This window comes from Mustela putorius, unplaced genomic scaffold, assembly GCF_011764305.1.
Source record: "Mustela putorius furo isolate JIRA1106 unplaced genomic scaffold, ASM1176430v1.1 tig00000145_pilon_pilon_pilon, whole genome shotgun sequence".
In the NCBI taxonomy this organism is placed as follows: Eukaryota; Metazoa; Chordata; class Mammalia; order Carnivora; family Mustelidae; genus Mustela; species Mustela putorius.
The window spans coordinates 47994233-48013512 of NW_025421294.1; the positions used below are offsets into that span (position 1 = coordinate 47994233).

Below are 19280 nucleotides of genomic sequence, written 5' to 3' on the forward strand. Positions count from 1 at the left end.
AATAAAAATGCTTTTGGGGGCACCTGGCTGCCTCAGTTGGTAGAGCGTGCAACTCTTGAGCTCAGGATCCCGAGTTCTAGGCCCACACTGGGGGTGGAGATTACTTTTTTAAAAATGCTTATGAAAATCTGCTGAAAGTGTTATGCTCTCTAAATATTAGGAATACCATCTATCATTTATTTCTCCAAGAAATACTGAAACCAGGCACTCTCTTAGCATAAGAAAATAAAAAGATGCATCAGTCTGAGGACTGGTCCTTATTGAGCTCACAGTTTAGCAGGAGAGAGTCCAACATATGAACAGAATTGGTAAAATCTGTCCTACACAGTAAAGACTGCATGCAAACACTGTCTTAGTTTTCCATTGTTCTATAAAAAGACAACACAAATTTAGCAGTTTAAAACAATACTCATTTATTGTGTTACAAAGCTAGAGGTGAAATGTCCAAAATTAATTCCACTGGGTTAGTTCAAGGGTCAGTAGGGCTCATTTCTTCTGGAGGCTTTGAGGGGAGACTCTATCCCTTGTCTTTCTGAGCTTCTAGTGACTCCTTCCTCTTTTCTTGAAGTGCATTACTCCAATCTCTCCTCATACTTCCTTCTCCTTTTTCTATAGTAGTATTTCCCTATGCCTCCTTTTTCTTTTTCTGTAGTAGTATCTTCCTTTGCCTTTTTCTGTAATAGCCTCTCCTTATGCCTTTTCTTTATAAGGACATTTATAACTACATCATTGGGCTCACCAGGATAATCAACGATACTCTTCCCCATCTCAAGACCCTTAGCTTAAATCACATTCTCAAAGCTCCTTTTGCCACGTAAGTAGAGAACATATTGATAGGCCAGGGAATTAGGACATGGACATTAGAGGCAGCCGTTATTCACTCTACTATTTGTAATGTGAGAGCATCAGGGGAGGAAGTCTTTCTTGAAGAGATGGATCGAGCTGATCCCTGAATGCAGTCGTCATTACCAAAGGAGGTAGGTGGCAGAGGCAGGATGGGCAGGCAGCTGTGAAAAGAAAGAAGTCACTCTTAGCCTCGGGCACAGCACAAGTAAAGCACAGAAGTAGGAAGGAGAATCATTTTATGCAAAGGGGCATTTGGCTCTTTGGTGTGGCAAGAGTAAAGCCAAGCATGGAGACCTAATTAGAACCAGGCTGTGGCCACGTTCTGTAACTGCGGAGTGTGGAAAGCTGCGGGAGGTACAGACATGAATAATCTGAGCCCTTTAAGTTGATTCTCAAGAGTATAAGCAAAAAGGTATATTTGCTCTTATCCATTCTCTCTAAGGATGGTCCTCAGGATCCTAAAGGAGACCCCAAAAAAGAACCAGGGATGATCAAGAGGAGAAATTCATGTGCTAAGTCCAGAACCCCCTGCTAACCCCATACCAGTGGGCAGCAATGGTGTGTGCTCTTTACTTGCCTTGGTCAGAAATTGTGCTCATCACTGTTCTTGGAAGATTGTGTTTGAAAAGATAAGACCTCCTAGGGCCCAGGGAGATTTTGTGTGCCACCAGAGTGAGGACGATGAGATTTAGTCTTGTGAGTAGCCACGTTTTTAACTATGCTTCCCAGATATGTCCAATGGCACTCCAGGTGAGGGTGGCCCACAGCTAGCAAGAGAACATCCAGAGGGCCAGCAAAGTGGGGGGACAACACCATCTGGGTAAGGCCACCCCCATGCCCTCAGAGACACTACAGGAACTGTTGCCTCTGCTTCAGAACAGATTTTTCAGGGGATGTCAGAGCTGGAAAGGACGTTCGAGATCATCTCACTGTGTCTCCAGAGAAAGGAAGTTAATGATTAAAAGGTCACACAGGGAGATAAGGTAGAGGCAAACCAGAATCTGCTTGGCAGATCGCCCAAAATAATAAATAAATTGAGAAAGTAACAGGGAGGGGCAGAATTGTATGCTGTCTGAGAATCACTACTCATACACAGTGACAGGCCTCTGGTGGTGCCTAATTAAAGCCCAGCCCCTGCTGTAAAAGCTCTCAAGTGTGTGTCATTCAAGAGTTCTCTATCACATGCTTGCCTGGACTGTGCAAAGATGATGTTTCTTTTTTCTTTGCCCAAATGTCCTCCCCAGGCCTTTCTGATCACTGATACCCTCCTGGTCTCCAGGACTCCCAAGGGTTCCTCCTCCATATAGACTTCCCTGGCTCCCTTGAGGGCCAGAGAAATTCATTCTATAATATTACCTTAAAATAACCTCATGGTGTAAGTCTCCTTTCTTCTGCAGTATATTATGGCATTGGGCCCAACCTCCTGGGAAAAAAAGCACAGGGGACAGGGCAGCATCCTCTGGGATTTTTATTCCCTATAGTTCCTACCCTAGGGCTGAGAGCATTATACATTTTGTCATTCTATTTTCACAGTAACCCTACAGAAGAGGTATTATTACTAATTGATAGAAGAGAAAACTGAGATTCAGAAAACTCTGCAGCACTTCCTCCTTTTAATCCTCAAGTGATGAATGTGGTTGCCCCCTTTTGTGAACAAGGAAATGGGGTTCAGTCTGCATTTGGATATGTTGCTATGAGTTCTCATAACATTCCACACTCTGCATAGTACCTCTTAACATTCTGTGGGATTTGTCCCTTTACATCTGGTCTCTGAATTATTAGACCTCCTCAAAGACAAGAGCTGAGACCAATTCCTTCCTGAATTAATAGATGTTGGATAGAGGGAAGAAGGGAGGGAAGCAGGGAAGAGTGGGTGAACAGAGATATGGGTGGATGGAGTGTGGAGAGATGAACTGTGGATGGACAGACGAATAGATAAATTGTGAAAATGTGGATGGGTAGATGAATTGATGGGCATATGCATGGGGAAAGAAGAGGGGCTAGCTTATGGGTCTGTCAAGATCCCCAGCTATGAACTTTCTACCACACAACTGAAAAAAACTTGTGTTCCCTTTTCTCTGTCCAATCCCTATATAACAGGACTTCATCAAAATAGAAGTAATCTGCATGCTAGTCTCCTCACAGTAGGACAGACTTTAATGCCTTCAAGAGATGGAAATGTAGGGTATGAGAAGGACCACTTTAGATGAATACACACACACAGAATTAGCCTGTATAGAATAAAGATGGGTTCTTTCAAAGCAATTTACTTCTGGGAATAAATTAGGGACTGATATAATAGCCCTTAATTAGACTAGTATAATTAAGTGAGGATTCTTCTTAATCTCTGATTTTGCCTACTCTCAGGTCACCGCCTCTGGAATGGGACCTTCAAAGAACACCCTCCCTTTGATGTGCCAGATGCCAAGGGTAGCTTCCTTCCTCTTGCCCTTGGAGGCTTCTACATGTTCCTTACAATGATCATCCTGCTCCAGGTAGGAAGCCCTCCCTCGCCAGGGGCTCAAGACCTGTTGACCAATACCTGCATAACTTTTTGAAATAAAGAATGAATAGTGCTGTCCCCAAGAAAGAACTGACTGAACTAAGATGAGAAAACGACCATTGCCTTCATGTGGGTCTTTGAAAGTATTCACATTTGGGTTAATGTCAAGACCAGCCCTACCTTGTGGAAGGAACCTTGCCCCCCAGATAACAGTGGAGGAAAATATTTACCAGGCTTTTCTATTTAAGCGTAAGATTATCGTAGTAATCTAAGTGCACCTACCCCTTTGCCAGATATAATAGAACAGGTGAAATCTTAATGACCTGGAAACAGAAGAAGATGAAATATCTCAGAGAACTACGGAGACCTGTCAAGCCCTAAGGATTGGGTTAAAGAAACCACGAGTTAGTGTTTTAGCATCTGATAGGTTCAGAGGGAAAAAACACAGCTGGCCCTATAGAGAAGAAAACACAAAAGCATAGAGCACCTATAAGAAAGGGGCATTAAGGAATAAAAAGATGAGTAAATTCTCCAGGCTCCCTCCAGATGAGGGAATAGCAGTTTTGTTTTCATGAGGCTCCATTTACATTCATTTCTTACAGTATTTGAGGGTGTTTTGTTGTCCTCTTACAGGTGAATTTTTTCAGTCATTAGTTCATTCATTCATTTAGCAGAGTAATCTTTTTTAAATATGAGTTGGGCCATACTCTTCCTCTGCACAGAATCCTCCAATGGTTTAACATCTGCTCAAAGAGAAATCCACAGTCCTTATGACAGCGAACGAGGCCATGCATGATCTGAACTCTGACTTCCCCCACTGGCCTCATCTCCTAGCCATCTCCTGCTCATTCATATAAGACCTGATTACTCTTTTTTCTCAATTACCCAGTCCACTCATACCCCAGTCTTTGCCCCAGTCCTCTTCCCACAGATAACTTCCTGCTTCACGCCCTCATTTCTTTAGATCTCTGCTCAAAGGTCATGGTCTATAAAAGAGTCCCTTCCAGTCACCACCTTCTACCCTCTTGACTTTTCTTTCTCACTACCAGACATATATTTGTTTGTTTACTGGAATGTGAGGTCTTCAAAGTCAGGGATTTTGTTTTGCTTGCTGCCATCTCCAGGACCTAGCACAGGATCCAACACGCAGCAAATACTCAGAAGACGTTAGGTATTGAATCCAGAACAGTAATCAACAATGGGTCTGAATACATATAAGAGTAAGCAACAGCCCTTGGTGGCATAGAGATCTGAGGGGCATCAGGAAACTCTGGACAGAGGCACTAGAGCTCCCCTCCCTCTAACCACTCAGTCATTAAACAACAGATAGTGAGAGCGTACCCATACCAGACCTCCCTGGCACCTGTTTTCCAGATGCTCCTAAGAATTACGAGGGAGGAATGAAGTCATTGACCCTTAGTTTCTCAGAAAAAGTCCATTGTGTGAGCTGACCTCAGCTTTCCATTCAAATGCCATTGCTGCCTACTGGTGAGAGTTCTGAGACAGGGAACTGGCCTGGTCTCTGACACTGTGGGACTCAATCTCCTCACAGGTGCTGATCCCAGTCTCCCTGTATGTATCCATTGAGCTGGTGAAGCTCGGGCAAGTCTTCTTCCTGCACAATGACCTTGACCTGTATGATGAAGAGACTGATTTGTCCATTCAGTGTCGAGCCCTCAACATCACTGAGGACTTGGGCCAGATCCAGTATATCTTCTCTGACAAGACGGGGACACTGACTGAGAACAAGATGGTCTTCCGGCGTTGCACTATCATGGGCAGCGAGTATTCTCACCAAGAAAATGGTACGAGAGTTCCCAGGGGCCCTCACCACTCTTTCTAAATGAATCACCCTGCTATCCTAAAAGAGTGGTAATGAAAGACATTTTCCTGGCTCCCCGCAGAGGTTTCCTGGCTCTGTGGCAGATTGCTTCCTCTATCCCCGTGGGTTTCCTTTTCCTAGATCTATTGTGTTGTGTTCTTATCACCTGTGAACTTCCCTTGCTCACAAAAGCTATCAGTGACCTCCTGTGTGGAAACCCTCCAGTCAGTCTTTGCTGCCATTACACACGGGATTTTTATCTGCCAGAAATGAACTGAGGATGTGTCCAATTATGTACCAGGTATATAATCAAGATTTAAGAATCTGGGGGGTCACTTTACCTGACATGTCAGGACAGGCCTCAGTATGGATGCATGATCAGATTCAGTACATCCAGGAAAAGCCTTCCATGTTAACTGATCTTTTGGAATTTCACTGAGGCAGAACTTTGACTTAGGAGGTATAACTGAAGAATGCCAGGATGGTCATCACACATGGACTGAAAGTCACCTGTAAAGCTGACCTGATTGCCTCAGAAACTCTCCACGATCACCACCACAAACATACTAAACATACTTTCTAACTAAAGGAAGACACTCAAAAGAGCAGCACCCATTCTTTTGAGTGGGAGGAATGGAGAAGAAGAATGGGGGAGATATTATGGGTGGCCCAATCACCTTTGCCATGTGATAACCATTTACATGGGAGCTTCTGATATCTTTTTAATAATAACAACTACCATGACCAGTACTTAGAGTGTATCAATCACTTTGACACACTATTTTATTAAGTCTTCCAAACAATCCTATGAGTTAAGTATTTGTTTTTAATCCCTAATGGAGGAAATAGGAGCACAGATTTAGTCAAAGCTCTGTCACATAGCTAGGAAGGAGTAGGACTGGATTTGAATCTGTGCAACTTAGTTGCACCCCTCTTTCTCCAGTCAAGGTAGCCCAGTTGCCCATGTTCCAGAGCAGCAAAGTGCTCTTACCTTGTGTTCTTTCCTCTGCCTCCAAAGTCTGGTATCCCCAAGACCATGACTTGGCCAAGGTATGACTAGTGCAATAACAGGACTCCTTTCTTGCAGCCAAGCGACTGGAGACCCCAAGGGAGCTTGACTCAGACAGTGAAGAGTGGACCCAATACCAGTGCCTGTCCTTCCCAGCCCAATGGGCTCAGGGCCCAGCAACACGAAGGGGCCAAGGATGCGCCCAGCCTCTGAGGAGGTGCCACAGTGCCCACATACCCATCCAGGGCCACTCCAGACAAAGGTCTGTGGGGCGCTGTGAAAGTTCACAGCCTCCCGTGGCCTTCAGCAGCTCCATAGTAAGTACCTGGTTTTTACTCTTGAAGTTGCAAGTGACCTCTTTTGGGGGATAGATAGGAGGGGGCTCTGGGGTGTGAAAGAGAAAAGACTGTGCCAATCCTGAAGAGCTCTCAAAATGGCAGCCCTTGGTCTTATATTCAGTCCGCATATGTTCTGTTGGGCATATACACTTCTTGTTCATTTTAAATGTTCAGTGTTTAGAAATTGGGAGATTTCATATAAACATATAGATCTCTGACTTCTCTTCTTAAACAGGAATTGGAAAATTTCTCCACATTAAGCCAACATTTCCTTGTGGCAATAATTGGCTTGAATGATGGAGTCGATTCTCCTTAGACTGGTGATGTGGTCTTCTGTTATCACAGACTATCCCCCTTCTCTGTTTACCCCCATCACTGAACTGAGAGCCAGCAGCATGTCCATGATGCATGTTTTTCCAAAATACAATTAAAGGAGAGAAATCGTGATCGTGGCAAAGAACATCTATGTCAAAATTACCCAGTACACTCCATTCCCTTAAATTAGTTGCCTGACCCCTATGGGGATTTGACTTTACGACTTGGGTCTGGAGCTTTTTGTATATGTTTCCTTCATATTTGATCCAATGCTATAGCTAGCACTAAATCCCTGGCACATGAAGAAATTGAGTTTCTTCCCCAAGAAGACACCGCCTTCCCTAAAAGGCCAGGCCAGAATCAGAGTTTTCTGGGTCCTGTGCCATTCTGCTTTCCTCTGTACCATGTTCTTTCTCTAGGAGACACATCATCTAGAGTCTTTTGCACTTGCAGAAAAAGCCACAGGGAGCCCCAGCTATGCTGAACAAGGCCCCCATTTTAAGAAAGTACTGAAATGCTATGATCTCATTATTAGAAAATTAGATTTTAAAAACTATTCTCATAATGAATTTCCTTCCAATTTTTATTTTCTCCATTAAGACACACATAATTACATACATTTAACATTTCTGCAGTCATAGGATCTACGAATTAAGTGTGATGGGTCTTTTTAATCTGAAATAATATCAAAAGCATATTCCATATTGCTACCTAGTTTTTAAAAGGTTTTTAAAAGGGATTTCTGATCGAGACAGAAAAGAATTTCTGTGAGTCTATGTGTTCTGGGTTATTACTTATTAAACTTGAGATGAGTACAAAGTTAACTCTTATGTTACTTCCACACAAAGAAATGCAACATTAGCAAGGATAAAGCATGTGTTAAGACAGATGATGCTCATAAACATACAAGAGGAATGACCCATAGATGCCTTTAGGAAGAAATTTTTTTTTCCTTCTTTTTCTCTGGTAAGATAACAGAACATGCATTTTGTTGCATCTTTCTCTTCTTCAGTTTAATTTTGTCCCCTCTGACTATAATGCTCCTCCTCCAGCTGCTTACCTAAATATTTCAACAATACATCTAGGGAATTCTCACCAGGCACGGATGCTAAGTCTTGCATTGCGTGTGTCTTTTGACACCTTCCAGTCATGGATGCCGTGGGCATCCCAGGTGCCTGAGAATGTCTCCCCCCAGACACACAGAGAGAAACAGGAAGCTTTCTTTTGTAGATCTCACTTGGGACAACACACAGATTCGTTCCCCCTTGTTCAGCCTGACAAATCTTAGTGGCTCAGGAAAACTGCAGCCCTGAGCCAGCCGGGGGAACTTCTATTCAGGGCCTATCTATCACTAGGGCCTACAACTATCACCAGCTCTTCTAAAAGTTAAATAGCATGATGTTCATGCCAACCTGCAAGGTCCCTTTCAGCTATAAATTAGGTACATTCGGGTTTAAATGCTCTAGGTTTTCATCTCTGCTCCTTCATCTACTCTGTGACTTTGGTCAGCTTACTGAGCTAGAACCTCAATGTCTTCGTCTTTAAGAAGGACTATTGTTCTGTCTCCTGAGTTTATTTTGAGGACTTAATTCTTAAAATCTTGTGTTCCAGATAGATAACTAGTAGAAGTCTAAAACAGTGTTTCCCAAGGAAAGCTCTCTAGCTGGTATAAATGTTCGTATCTGATGACATGGGAAATGGGAGTTTTCATAAAATGCATTGTGAAGCCCTCTCCCATGAGATTCTAGTATATATGGTTTAGGGTAGGGTCTGAGCGTTCACGTTTTTTATTTCTGATGATTCTAGAGAGCAACAAGATCAAGAACCTCTCTAAACCTAGCATTGCCCCCCTAGGAAATCATCTTCATTTGGCTCAAATGGACATCTTCTATAGCTTGGGAGGCAGTGGCTAAAGAGGGTGATTTGGGCGGCCTTAAAGGGCTCTAATACTAACACATAAAATATCTGTGGCTGGAGTGGCAGATCCTTGAGTCAGTCCATAGAGAATATTGGTGGCAGCCCCGGGGTGGACCTCCTGGCTCCTGCCCCCGCCCACCCTTGGCAGGCTCTCCAAGCTTGTGTCCTCTTCCATCTGCCATCCTGGCATTCAGTCTGGTTGGATAATAATCTCTTGGCACCACCAGTTCTTTACCTTCCCTTTGTAAATCAGTCAGAACTTGCCTCTAAAACCACCACGATGCCAAGTCCTGGCAGAGCAAGCACCCTACCACAATCTAAAGAAGGTGGTGGTTGGTTTCCTTGGAACTTTGCCCTAAACCCCAAACAAAATGAGCATCAAGGCTAACAACAACAGAAGCTGGCTTTTTTTCTTTTACTACAAAGAACAAGGAAGTATCAGTTAATGCCTCTTAATTGGCTGCTATAAAATCTGTGGCTTTAGGGTGGGGATACTACACTTAGGAGAGTAGTGAGTTAGTTCTAAGCGAGTTTAAGAGTACTGGCAGATGGAAAATGAAATGGTTCCCCCACCCTCCCAGCTGCGTAAGAAGCCAAGATTTGAGCAGAGAGTCTTTGTTTAGAAGTGCCACTTACAAGAGGTTTTCTGGAACCATCAGACCAAAGAATATCATCCTAATCATAAAATTTGCACTGGAGCCCTTACACTCCTCCAGATGGCACCACCAATTCCTCCTGTGGGCCTGGCCTCTCCCACCTGTCTGGAAAGAAGGCAAGGGAGAAAAGTAAAGGCGGTGTCTTTGGCCCTCTGCCTCCTTTCCTTAGTTTTGGTCTTCCTTCCTTTCTTTGAAAGTAATGTGTGCAGCACTTCCAGTCTTCTCTGGACAGATGAGGACAGCCCACAGATACAAACTCCCACTCGAAAGTTAGATAAGAGTCCTGATTTAATTAGCCAAGCACACAAAATCTTTTCGGAATAATGTGGCCACACACGGCAGGAACAGATGAAGCCTCTACCAGCTGTGCCTCCCTTAGCTTCCAGGGTACCAGAAGGTGGTGCACAGCTGCGGTGACCCTGTTCACATGGCATGAGGTCTTGCAAGATCTGGAAAACTCCCTTCTTGCTAGACCACTTAGTTTCTTTCCTTGGGGCTTATGTCCTTTTGGGGAAGAGCTTATCTTAAATCCACATGCTTCTATTTAAGCAAATATTTGCTAACATTGGATTCTCCCAGTTCTTTTTTTTATTTTTTTTCAAGATTTTATTTATTTGACAGAGAGAGGAGCACAAGTAAGCAGAGCAGCAGGCAGAGAGAGGGAGAGAGAGAAGCAGGCTCTCCGCTGGGCAGGAAGCCCGATGCGGGGCTCAATTCCAGGACCCTGGAATCATGACCTGAGCCAAAAGCAGCCACTTAACCAACTGAGCCACCCAGGCACCCCAGGCTCTCCCAGTTCTTGAATGAAAGGTAGTGTCCTCTAGCTCACAGCCTCAACCTGGGCAAAATCATAACTTTCTTAAACCATAGTTCAGACTCCAGCTCCCCAGCAACCCAGAAAGTTTGTTTACACAATAATGATATAACCACATAATTAAGTAAGTAGTAGAAAGTAACTAAAGGTCAAATGGTAAATAATAAGTTCCCTCCCTCCTCTTCTCTTCCCACAACCCCGGTGGCAGCCATTATTTTCATTTTCTTGTGTATGTCCCAGAGATGTTCTACCTACATGGGAGCGTACAAGTGTGGTATACACGTGAGTACACCCTTTAGTGCAAATATTAGCACACCCTGCACATTGTTTTGGACTTTTTCTTTTAACCTAGTGAATCTGAGGGAATATTTCATAGATGTAGACAGATATTCAATGGAGAGCTGCCTCATCTTTTTTTAAATGGCTGTTAGAATTTGTTGGGTGGTTGAGCCATTGTCTGTTTATACATGTGTATTTTTCTATAGTATTCTTCAAACAGGATTGCTAAATTGTATCTTTTTTATTTTGATTGATACTTCCCAAGAGGTTATTAGTTCAGACAGTCACCCACAACAAATAGAAGAATGTGCTTCCGCCCATTTCTGCCAATTCTGTGTATCTACTCAGTATCTACATTTCTTTGGAATAGCCTGTCATTTATTGTCAAACTTCCAGTAACCTTCCACAGTATAGCATGTGTTGTTCTAAACACAGGGATATAAGGTTTAATAGGGTCTTGTCCCTGATTTCAGAAGTTACAACCCAAAAGAGAGGAGAAAAGAACACCAGTGCCTATGATGCTGGGTGTAGGGTGCCGAGGGGCTGTAGGAGCCCAGAAGGGGTGCGCCTGCATCCGATGAGGCCTCAAGGGGGCTGCCTGGAAGTGTTAGCACCTGAGCTTAATTTGAGACAAAATTAAAGGTTAACCAGAGCAAAGAGAAGACCATCTAGTGGGGAGCAACGAGGAATGCAAGTGACATGGAAAACTGGGGTTTTGAGGAGCAGCTGGAACAGAAGGTGCAGGTTGGAGAGAGGTTGACACCTGGAGATGGAGGCCCGGGAAGAACCACGCCACAGAGACTTTTCTTCCAGGCTGATCACCAGGGTTCCCCTTTTACTTCCACTGCTGGTTCCATGGATTCCTGATAGCAGCAAACTGCTACACCCAATGAGCCATCATTGTCAATGTCAACTTGAGTGAGTGATCGTTAAAACTGAGAAGAGAGTGGCAGACTGAAGGTCGGCCTGCTCTCCCTAGCCTTCAGGTGTGGGACATAGCTCAGCCATGTAGCACATGGTGGCCATATAAATTCTCACTGCTCAAACGGGGGTTCTGGGACTGGCGGCATAAGCATTATAGAAAAGCAGATGCTCAGGCCACACTTCCAGCCCACTGAATCAGCATCTGAGTTTAAACCAGAGGCCCAGTTGATTGTGTGCATGTTAACGTTTGGGAAGGGCTGGCATGGAGTTGAAGGTTTCGGGCGTTGGTATCAGGAGGCAGAACTGGACCCACGCCCCATCCTTTTTATTAACTTTGTGACCTTGGTCAAATTACTTAAACTCGGGCGCCTGGGTGGCTCAGTGGTTAAGCCGCTGCCTTCGGCTCAGGTCATGATCTCAGGGTCCTGGGATCGAGTCCCGCATCGGGCTCTCTGCTCAGCAGGGAGCCTGCTTCCTCCTCTCTCTCTCTCTGCCTGCCTCTCTGCCTACTTGTGATTTCTCTCTGTCAAATAAATAAATAAAATCTTTAAAAAAAAAAAAAAATTACTTAAACTCAGTAAGCCTCGTTTACCTCATAATTAAAGTGGTAGAATAATAGTACCTATTTCAATGCAGTCATGATAACTAAATGACATCCATGAACACACTTACCAAAACACCTGACTTTGATATAATTTCTCAATAAATTATATATATAAATGATAATATAAATGATTATATAAATGATAATAATAGGATCCTTGAGGGTATAGTGGGAGGTCCAAGATCATCTTCAACAAAGAAGGTTTGAATGAGCTTTAGGTGTTCTGCAGTAGAAAGAAATCCAGCCGGTTGGGTGGCTGGCTGCCACAGAGCTCTAACCTGAACAACCAGGTAACCCACAATTTTATATTTCTCTTCCCTCAGAGAAGTAGACTAGCCAAAGGGCACAGAGGTGGGTGGGAGCATTGCTTTCTCTAAGTGTCCTAAGTGCCAAGTTCCTAAATGTTAATGGGCCAGACAAGAAACCAATGAGCTGTGGGCGAAGGGAACCATGAAGAACTTTGCCCTGTGGAAACAGTCTGTGTGACAGGATAAAGCTTAACGGACGTCCGCTGCTGACACCTGCAGGCTGGGCCTGCTGTTTTTTTTATGATTGGGTTGAAATAAGAAGAGCTTTAACAAAGAGATCCTGTGAGTTAATCAGTGGTGGGGTCGCATGGGTTTGAGCGCTTGTTGTCTGCCAGGCACTGGGGAAACACCATGGGCTGCCTCTGCCTTCATGGCACTCATAGACTAAAGGGTAAATGAACAAGCAATAAATAGCCATTAAATCATTTTAACTGTGTCACCGTTTGGAAATATGTAATGCATAGCTTGGAGCAAAGCAGGATGTTGTCAGAAGCTGGGAGTCAGCTGGTGTGAAAACTGCCCTAGTTCTGACCCTAATAATGTTCAATCTTGAGTAGTTCACTTCCTACCTCTCTGACATTCAATTTTACCATTAGAAAAATGGGACATTTGGCTTTGATGACCTCCAAGCTCGTCCACAGCTCTGTGAATCTGTGCAAAGGGTTAAAAGCGTCCCATTCATGTATACCCTTAGCCCCAAATGAAATCTTTTTCCTGAAAAAAGGAGATTCCCATAATCCCTTTTATAATCTCACAGACTATCTGCTGAGTCCTAAGGATTAGATATATAAGCCTATTAGTTGTGCTTGGGATGCCAAACACCAAAGATGCTTGCTGTCAGCTAGTATCAAAGGCTACTTCCTCCTCGTGGGGGGTCTTGCCTGGCACAGAGGTTAAGAGCATGAATTCTGTTTGGACTATCTCAAATCAAGTAAAGGAGTCTCTTTCACTTACTGTGTGACCTTGGGAAAAACACTTAATCTCCCAGGGTAGCAGTTTCCTCATCTGCTACATGGGTAACCAAGAGAATGATTGTACTCAACAGATAAGGTTGCTATGGAACCACAGTGAGATAATGCAGGTAACCAGAATGGAAGAAGTACTGTAGGCATAGAAACTATCATACTATCTTAAAAAAGGAGCTCAGAGCCCCTTGAGTATTGATGGTGCACTGATAACAGGCAGTGAGTGGGGTCCGGAATCTGGCAGGGGCATTTGCCGATGAGCATTAATAAGGGAGCACTGCTACTTTACCATGACCATGGAAAGGAAACAAAGACTCTAGACTTGCAGTCAGAGGGTCTGACATCTGATTCTGGCTTTATACTGACTCACTGAGTGATTGGTTAAATCAGCCCATCTTTCTGGGTTTCAGTTGGGTTGGGACTGTGAGAAGTCAGTGAGGTCACATAAATGACTTTGCTTGGAAAAGTAGGAAGAGCTATATCAAAGGGAACTCCTGCTAGGGAAACTGCATTCAAAGGCAAAGAGGTTGGATAGGTGCATGCTCCCTTCCTAGGCTTTCTGAAAATAGTGACACCATATGGTCTGGGTGGTTCACCATTGCTTATCACAAGGCAATGAGAAGAAATGCAGACTTGATACAGTTTTACTAGCACCCTTCCTGTTAATAAGTACTTTTCTCTGGATGTTGTTTTCCTAAGATGGTGTGAACCGGAGGAGTGTAATGTTGACTCTTGGAAAGCCCTGCAGATGAAGGCTGGAACTCTTTGCTCCAGTCCATTTCCCTTCACCTCCCTGTGCTGTTGGAAAGCCCAACTCTCATCCCTGCAGGCATCAAGCTCCTCTCCTGGGTGTCTGGGTTCCCTCCTCGGTGCTCTCACCTGTGCCAGCAACCCCAGAGAGAATACAGTCTGACTTCTGGAGTCATCGCATTTGGTAATCAGAGAAGACACAGTCTGAGGGCTCTCTCTCCACAGGGTTCTGTTTCTTTTTTTTTTTTTTTTTTTTAATCTCAACTTGGGTTTTATTTGGCACTCAGTCCAGTTCACTGGCACTCAGTCTTAACCCTGCACAAATTAATCCAGATTCCTTCAGCCCATCTTTTTCAACCATTGAATTTCTTCTAAACTTTAACCTATGGACTATGAACACTGATAGAAGGAGTTTTGTGTGGAAACATCTTTGCTTGGTGACTTTTGTCGTATCTATTAGGAGTCTGTGTTTGTTGAGCTTCTGCTTCAAACAAAGCAAGAGCAGCCGGGGCTCTTGAATGTACAGCTTTGTGGAAAATGCGGTCTCTATGTCTGAGGCTCTTATCCTATCTCCAGAGAGATTCAACATGGATATAAGAAAATTGAATTTTAAATATAGGTCAATATGTGGTGAATTCCAAAGGGATGGTACAAGTGCAGTTTCCGCAAGGATGTGAAAAATTGGAAACCCATGAGTCAGATCCAGCCCACAGACTTTTCTTTCTTAAAAAACTGAGTTCTCACATCATCTCTCTTCATCTTGAAAAATCAATAGATCTGGCAAACTGGACTAGCACTGGAGCACCTCACTAGCAGAGCACTTGCCACCTTTTAGGCAGGGTAGGACTTGCCAGGGCTCACAGCCCCTGCCATCCACAGCGTCCTCATCTGTACCATGGCCCACTACCCTCATTCACCTTACCTACCTGACTCTTATGGACATTCTAAGTTCAAGAACACGCTGTGTGGCTCAAAAGGCTGAGAACTCATTGTGAGCTGGATAAGATCTCATGGACAGAGGGAACTTCTCACGGCTACTGAAGTCTAGGTGGGATTTTGGCAGAGAGATGGTTTTCCCCCAGGGTGCAGTCAGAGGCATCTAAAGGGAGTATACACTGAGGAGGCATCAAACAAACCAGTAGGCTGAGCAGAGGGTTTGTACGAAGAAGCAGCAGGAGTAAAGAGTGGGAATGCCGACTGTGGAAGAGTTTAGACGCCAGACCAAACTGACTATGCTAACAGTGAAGATCTCCTGAAGGTTTTCAAGCTCAAGAATACTTTGAGGGAAATGATGTTTTAGAAAGATGCATGGTTGGGGCACCTGGGTGGCTCAGTGGGTTAAAGCCTCTGCCTTCGGCTCCAGTCATGATCCCGGCGTCCTGGGATCGAGCCCCGCATCAGGCTCTCTGCTCAGCGGGGAGCCTGTTTCCTCCTCTCTCTCTCTCTCTCTCTGCCTACCTCTCTGCCTACTTGTAATCTCTGTCTGTCAAATAAATAAACAAAATCTTAAAAAAGAAAGAAAGATGCATGGCTAATACATAACAAAGGTTAGAAAGAAGAGAGGTGAGAAGCAGCAACACCACTTCAGAGGCTGATGTAGAAATCCAGATTGGAGGACTAGAGATCTGTGCCTGGCTGAAAGCATCAGGAATGAGGGCAAATGGCAGGGAGAAACTGTGAGGGAAGGGCGGCCAGAGTCTGTCACTGATGGGCATGCAAGATGGAGGGAAAGGGAGAAATCCCGTACGAATGCCTTGACTAGGCCTGTAGGAGGAGGAGATGTGCTGGAGACGTGACTTCAGGAAAGACTGCATCATCCTTTCCCAGGTGTGCAAAGAATCTGCTGGAGGGGCCTCCCTCCCCTGTCCCTTCAGGAAAGATTCTCATCCAGGCCTTTCCTTTTCAGGAAAAAGATGTGACTCCAGATAAAAATCTACTGCCCAAAGTACAAGATGCTGCCCTGTGGCTGGAGACCTCGTCCGACACCAAAGCTGCCAAGCCTTTTCCCTCCACCGCCTCCTCCATCGCTGACTTCTTCCTTGCCCTGACCATCTGCAACTCTGTCATGGTCTCCACAACCACACAGCCCCGGCAGAGGGTAAGGATCGCTGGGGTGGGTGGTGGGACGGACGGAAAGAGAGCTCGGGTAAGAGGTGATGCCCTGAACAGAGAGACAAGACATTTGGGAGCCCTCGTCACAAGAATCACCATCTCGTCACTGTGACACTTTGAACGTATTCTTTATCTTTTCCGGGCCTCGGTTTCCTCATTTTTTAAATAAAATGGAAGAAGTTATATATGTGCTTTCTCTATACCTTTCAAATTCTTTATCTGTCTATAGGATAGATATTAAAAGTTAATATTTACTAAGCACTTGGTATGTGCCAGGCCCCATGCTAAACACATCATCTGCATTACCATTTAATCAACGACCCCAAAACCCTATAAGGCACGTCCTTGGATTTCATAAGTGAAGACACAGTGGCTCAGAGAGTTTCAGCAACTTAACAAAGGATGTATAGTCAATACACAGGAGTACCGTCTGTACAACTCCATAATAATATCACATTACCCTGGTCTCTGCTTTTATGTGAGGGCAAAAAAAAAAAAAATTATGATGATTATTATTATTAACACCATGGGTGAAGTTCTGCCAATTTAGAAATAATGCAGCTGGATGGCTGTTTATAAAAGTTTATACTCTGACTTTTTTTTTAATACTAAAGATGGATTGATCTTCAATGATCCACAAACTCTCACCCAAGGTCCCTTATGAGTGACTGATAAGAATAACTGAGTGTTATAACAGGTGATGTGAAATCAGGAAAAAGAAGGCTCACCCAGGTACCAAACCAGAGCCTCCCATTATTACACCTAGATCCCAAACTGCTCTGAACAGTCATTCCAGCCACTGAAAACTCACCAAGTTATCAAAAAATTTTTAGAGAGCTTTGGGAGACAAAAAACATTACCTGAGAAATTAGTTCTGTTTTCAAGAAAGGAAGAAGTACATTTTGGGAAAGACAGCATCTAACTCTCAATTTCCAAATTAATGGTGAGATATTAGCTGGCAGGGAGCTCGGGAGTCCAGTCTCTGGAGCCAGGCAGCCTCTGATTTGAGTCCAGCTCTATTACTTACACACCACGTGGTTATGGCCCATTTATTTAACCTCTTTGTGTCTTGGTTTCCTCATCCAGAAGTTGGGATAACATAGCATCCCCTAGAGTTGCTAGGGAGAGTGAGATGAGATGCTGAATGCAAGGATAAGGCAAACAAAGCCATGGTAAGGACTTAGGTAATGTGAACTCTTAATCTGGGTCTGGCCTTTGTCTCCTTTTTTTCCTTTGTCCATGACCAGAGCAGGATGGTAAAATTGAGCATTATCAATCCCTAGGACGTCAGGGCTAGAAAGAACTATCTTGCCTAATTCCCTCATGCTAAAAAAATGTAGGGCAATGAGGTTCACAGAGAAGAGAAGCCCATAATCACTGATACCCCAAATAATGTACTTACTACAAAATGACCTTCATAGTCTTCCATAAAACAGCTTGACATTTTTTCCAACACGGAGAGTTAATGTTCTGCTTTCCTCCTTTGACCACAAGGTCACCATGCCACCCTCGACCAAGGCTCTGGGGTCATCCCTGGAGAAGATTCAGCAGCTCTTCCACAGACTGAAGCTTTTGAACCTCAGCCAGTCATTCTCGTCTACTGCGCCCTCTGACACTGACCTGGGGGAGAGTTTGGGAGCCAACATGCCTACCACAGACTCAGAAGAGAGAGACGATGCATCTGTGTACAGCGAAGGCTACTCCACAGATGGTGGCTATAGGAGCAGCGCATGGGACGAGGGCGACATCCAGGCCTCTGGATTGGAGGCTTCCCTGGAGGAGGTGCTGGAGGCCCCAGCCCTAGGCCTGGCCAGCCCTGAGCTCTGTTATGAGGCTGAGAGCCCTGATGAGGCAGCCCTCGTGCACGCGGCCGGTGCCTACAACTTCACACTGGTGTCCCGGACACCAGAGCAGGTGACCGTGCGCCTGCCCCAGGGCACCTGCCTCACCTTTGACATCCTCTACACACTGGGCTTTGACTCTGTCAGGAAAAGAATGTCCGTGGTGGTGAGGCACCCACTGACAAGCGAGATCATCATCTACACCAAGGGCGCAGACTCAGTTATCATGGATCTGCTGGAAGACCCAGCGTGCGGTGAGTCCCACCTCACCAGGACTCTAGGAAGAAGGCTCCTTGGTTTAAGAGGCAGCACAGAACAGTCATAAGGAGCTTGAGTTATAGTGTCGCTTAGTCCCACAGATCCTAATTTGAACAGAGGCCACAGATGCTTTCCTCAAAGCAGGTTCCTTAAATCATGCTGCCTTCTGCATCTCCGAGCCCTGGAGAATTACGGTGCTCGTGAGCTTATTAAAGACTTAGGGCAGTCTTACGCTGAAGAAACCTCTTTACCTTTATCCCAATTTCTGGTTTTTCAAACTCATTTAAACATGGATTAGCCGTACATAGTTTTTTTCTACCATGACACCCATTAACATGCCCTAGAACACACTGTGGTCCTAACTCTTAGCTTTGGAGAGAAGCCAGCTGAACCCAGAAAGGGAAGTGACGTAAGAGAGGTGCACAGCTAACCAGTGGTAAATCCTAGGCCGGGTATCCTGAATCCCAGTTTGGAGCCTTTTCCATGCCACCAGAATTCTGCACCAGGCCCAGTCTGCTCTGGGAAGCCTCAGGTGTTGCTCTTTATCATCCTTTTCCCCAGCCTCCCCCAAATGGATTTTCATAAACTTGAGCCAAGCCAGAAAAATGTTCCAAAGTCCCTACATATCCGTGTCCAATTTTGGAGCAGCATGAATTAGTGTGCAGCCGCTTCCTGATTGCTAACAAGAAGAAGACAGTTATGGGGCCATGATTCTCCCGGGATAGCAGATTCCAGCCAAGCTTTAGAATTGCCCAGGCAGCCCTGTGCCTCCTGCAGTATCAGCTGTGGATCAAAGCCAAGAGGTTCATGGGGATTGATGAGTGTTTAGAATGGGAAGGGAGCTAATTAGGTCTCTTCATCCCAGACTCTGGCAGACAATGAATTCAGTGTTTCTGAGTCAAGGGAACCACGGCACTCTATCCCTGGGCAACAGCCATCCAAACTGCCCTAGAGATGTTTTTTGTGGGTTTTGTTTTTTTTTTATTTGTTCTTCACCTGATTCCAAAATGGATTAGAGA

General features: G+C 44.6%; 1 protein-coding gene across 2 annotated transcripts in view; it reads left to right on the top strand.

Moving 5' to 3' along the window:
• The window catches only part of ATP10B (ATPase phospholipid transporting 10B (putative)), a 102230-nt gene that overhangs the window by 41849 nt on the left and 41101 nt on the right, over positions 1-19280 (top strand). For both annotated transcript variants that reach the window (XM_004737682.3, XM_045075635.1), the window contains 5 exons: positions 3214-3341; positions 4902-5154; positions 6259-6497; positions 15957-16148; positions 17657-18257. In XM_004737682.3, coding sequence (XP_004737739.2) covers positions 3214-3341; positions 4902-5154; positions 6259-6497; positions 15957-16148; positions 17657-18257 — 1413 coding nt within the window. The remainder of the gene's footprint in view (positions 1-3213; positions 3342-4901; positions 5155-6258; positions 6498-15956; positions 16149-17656; positions 18258-19280) is intronic.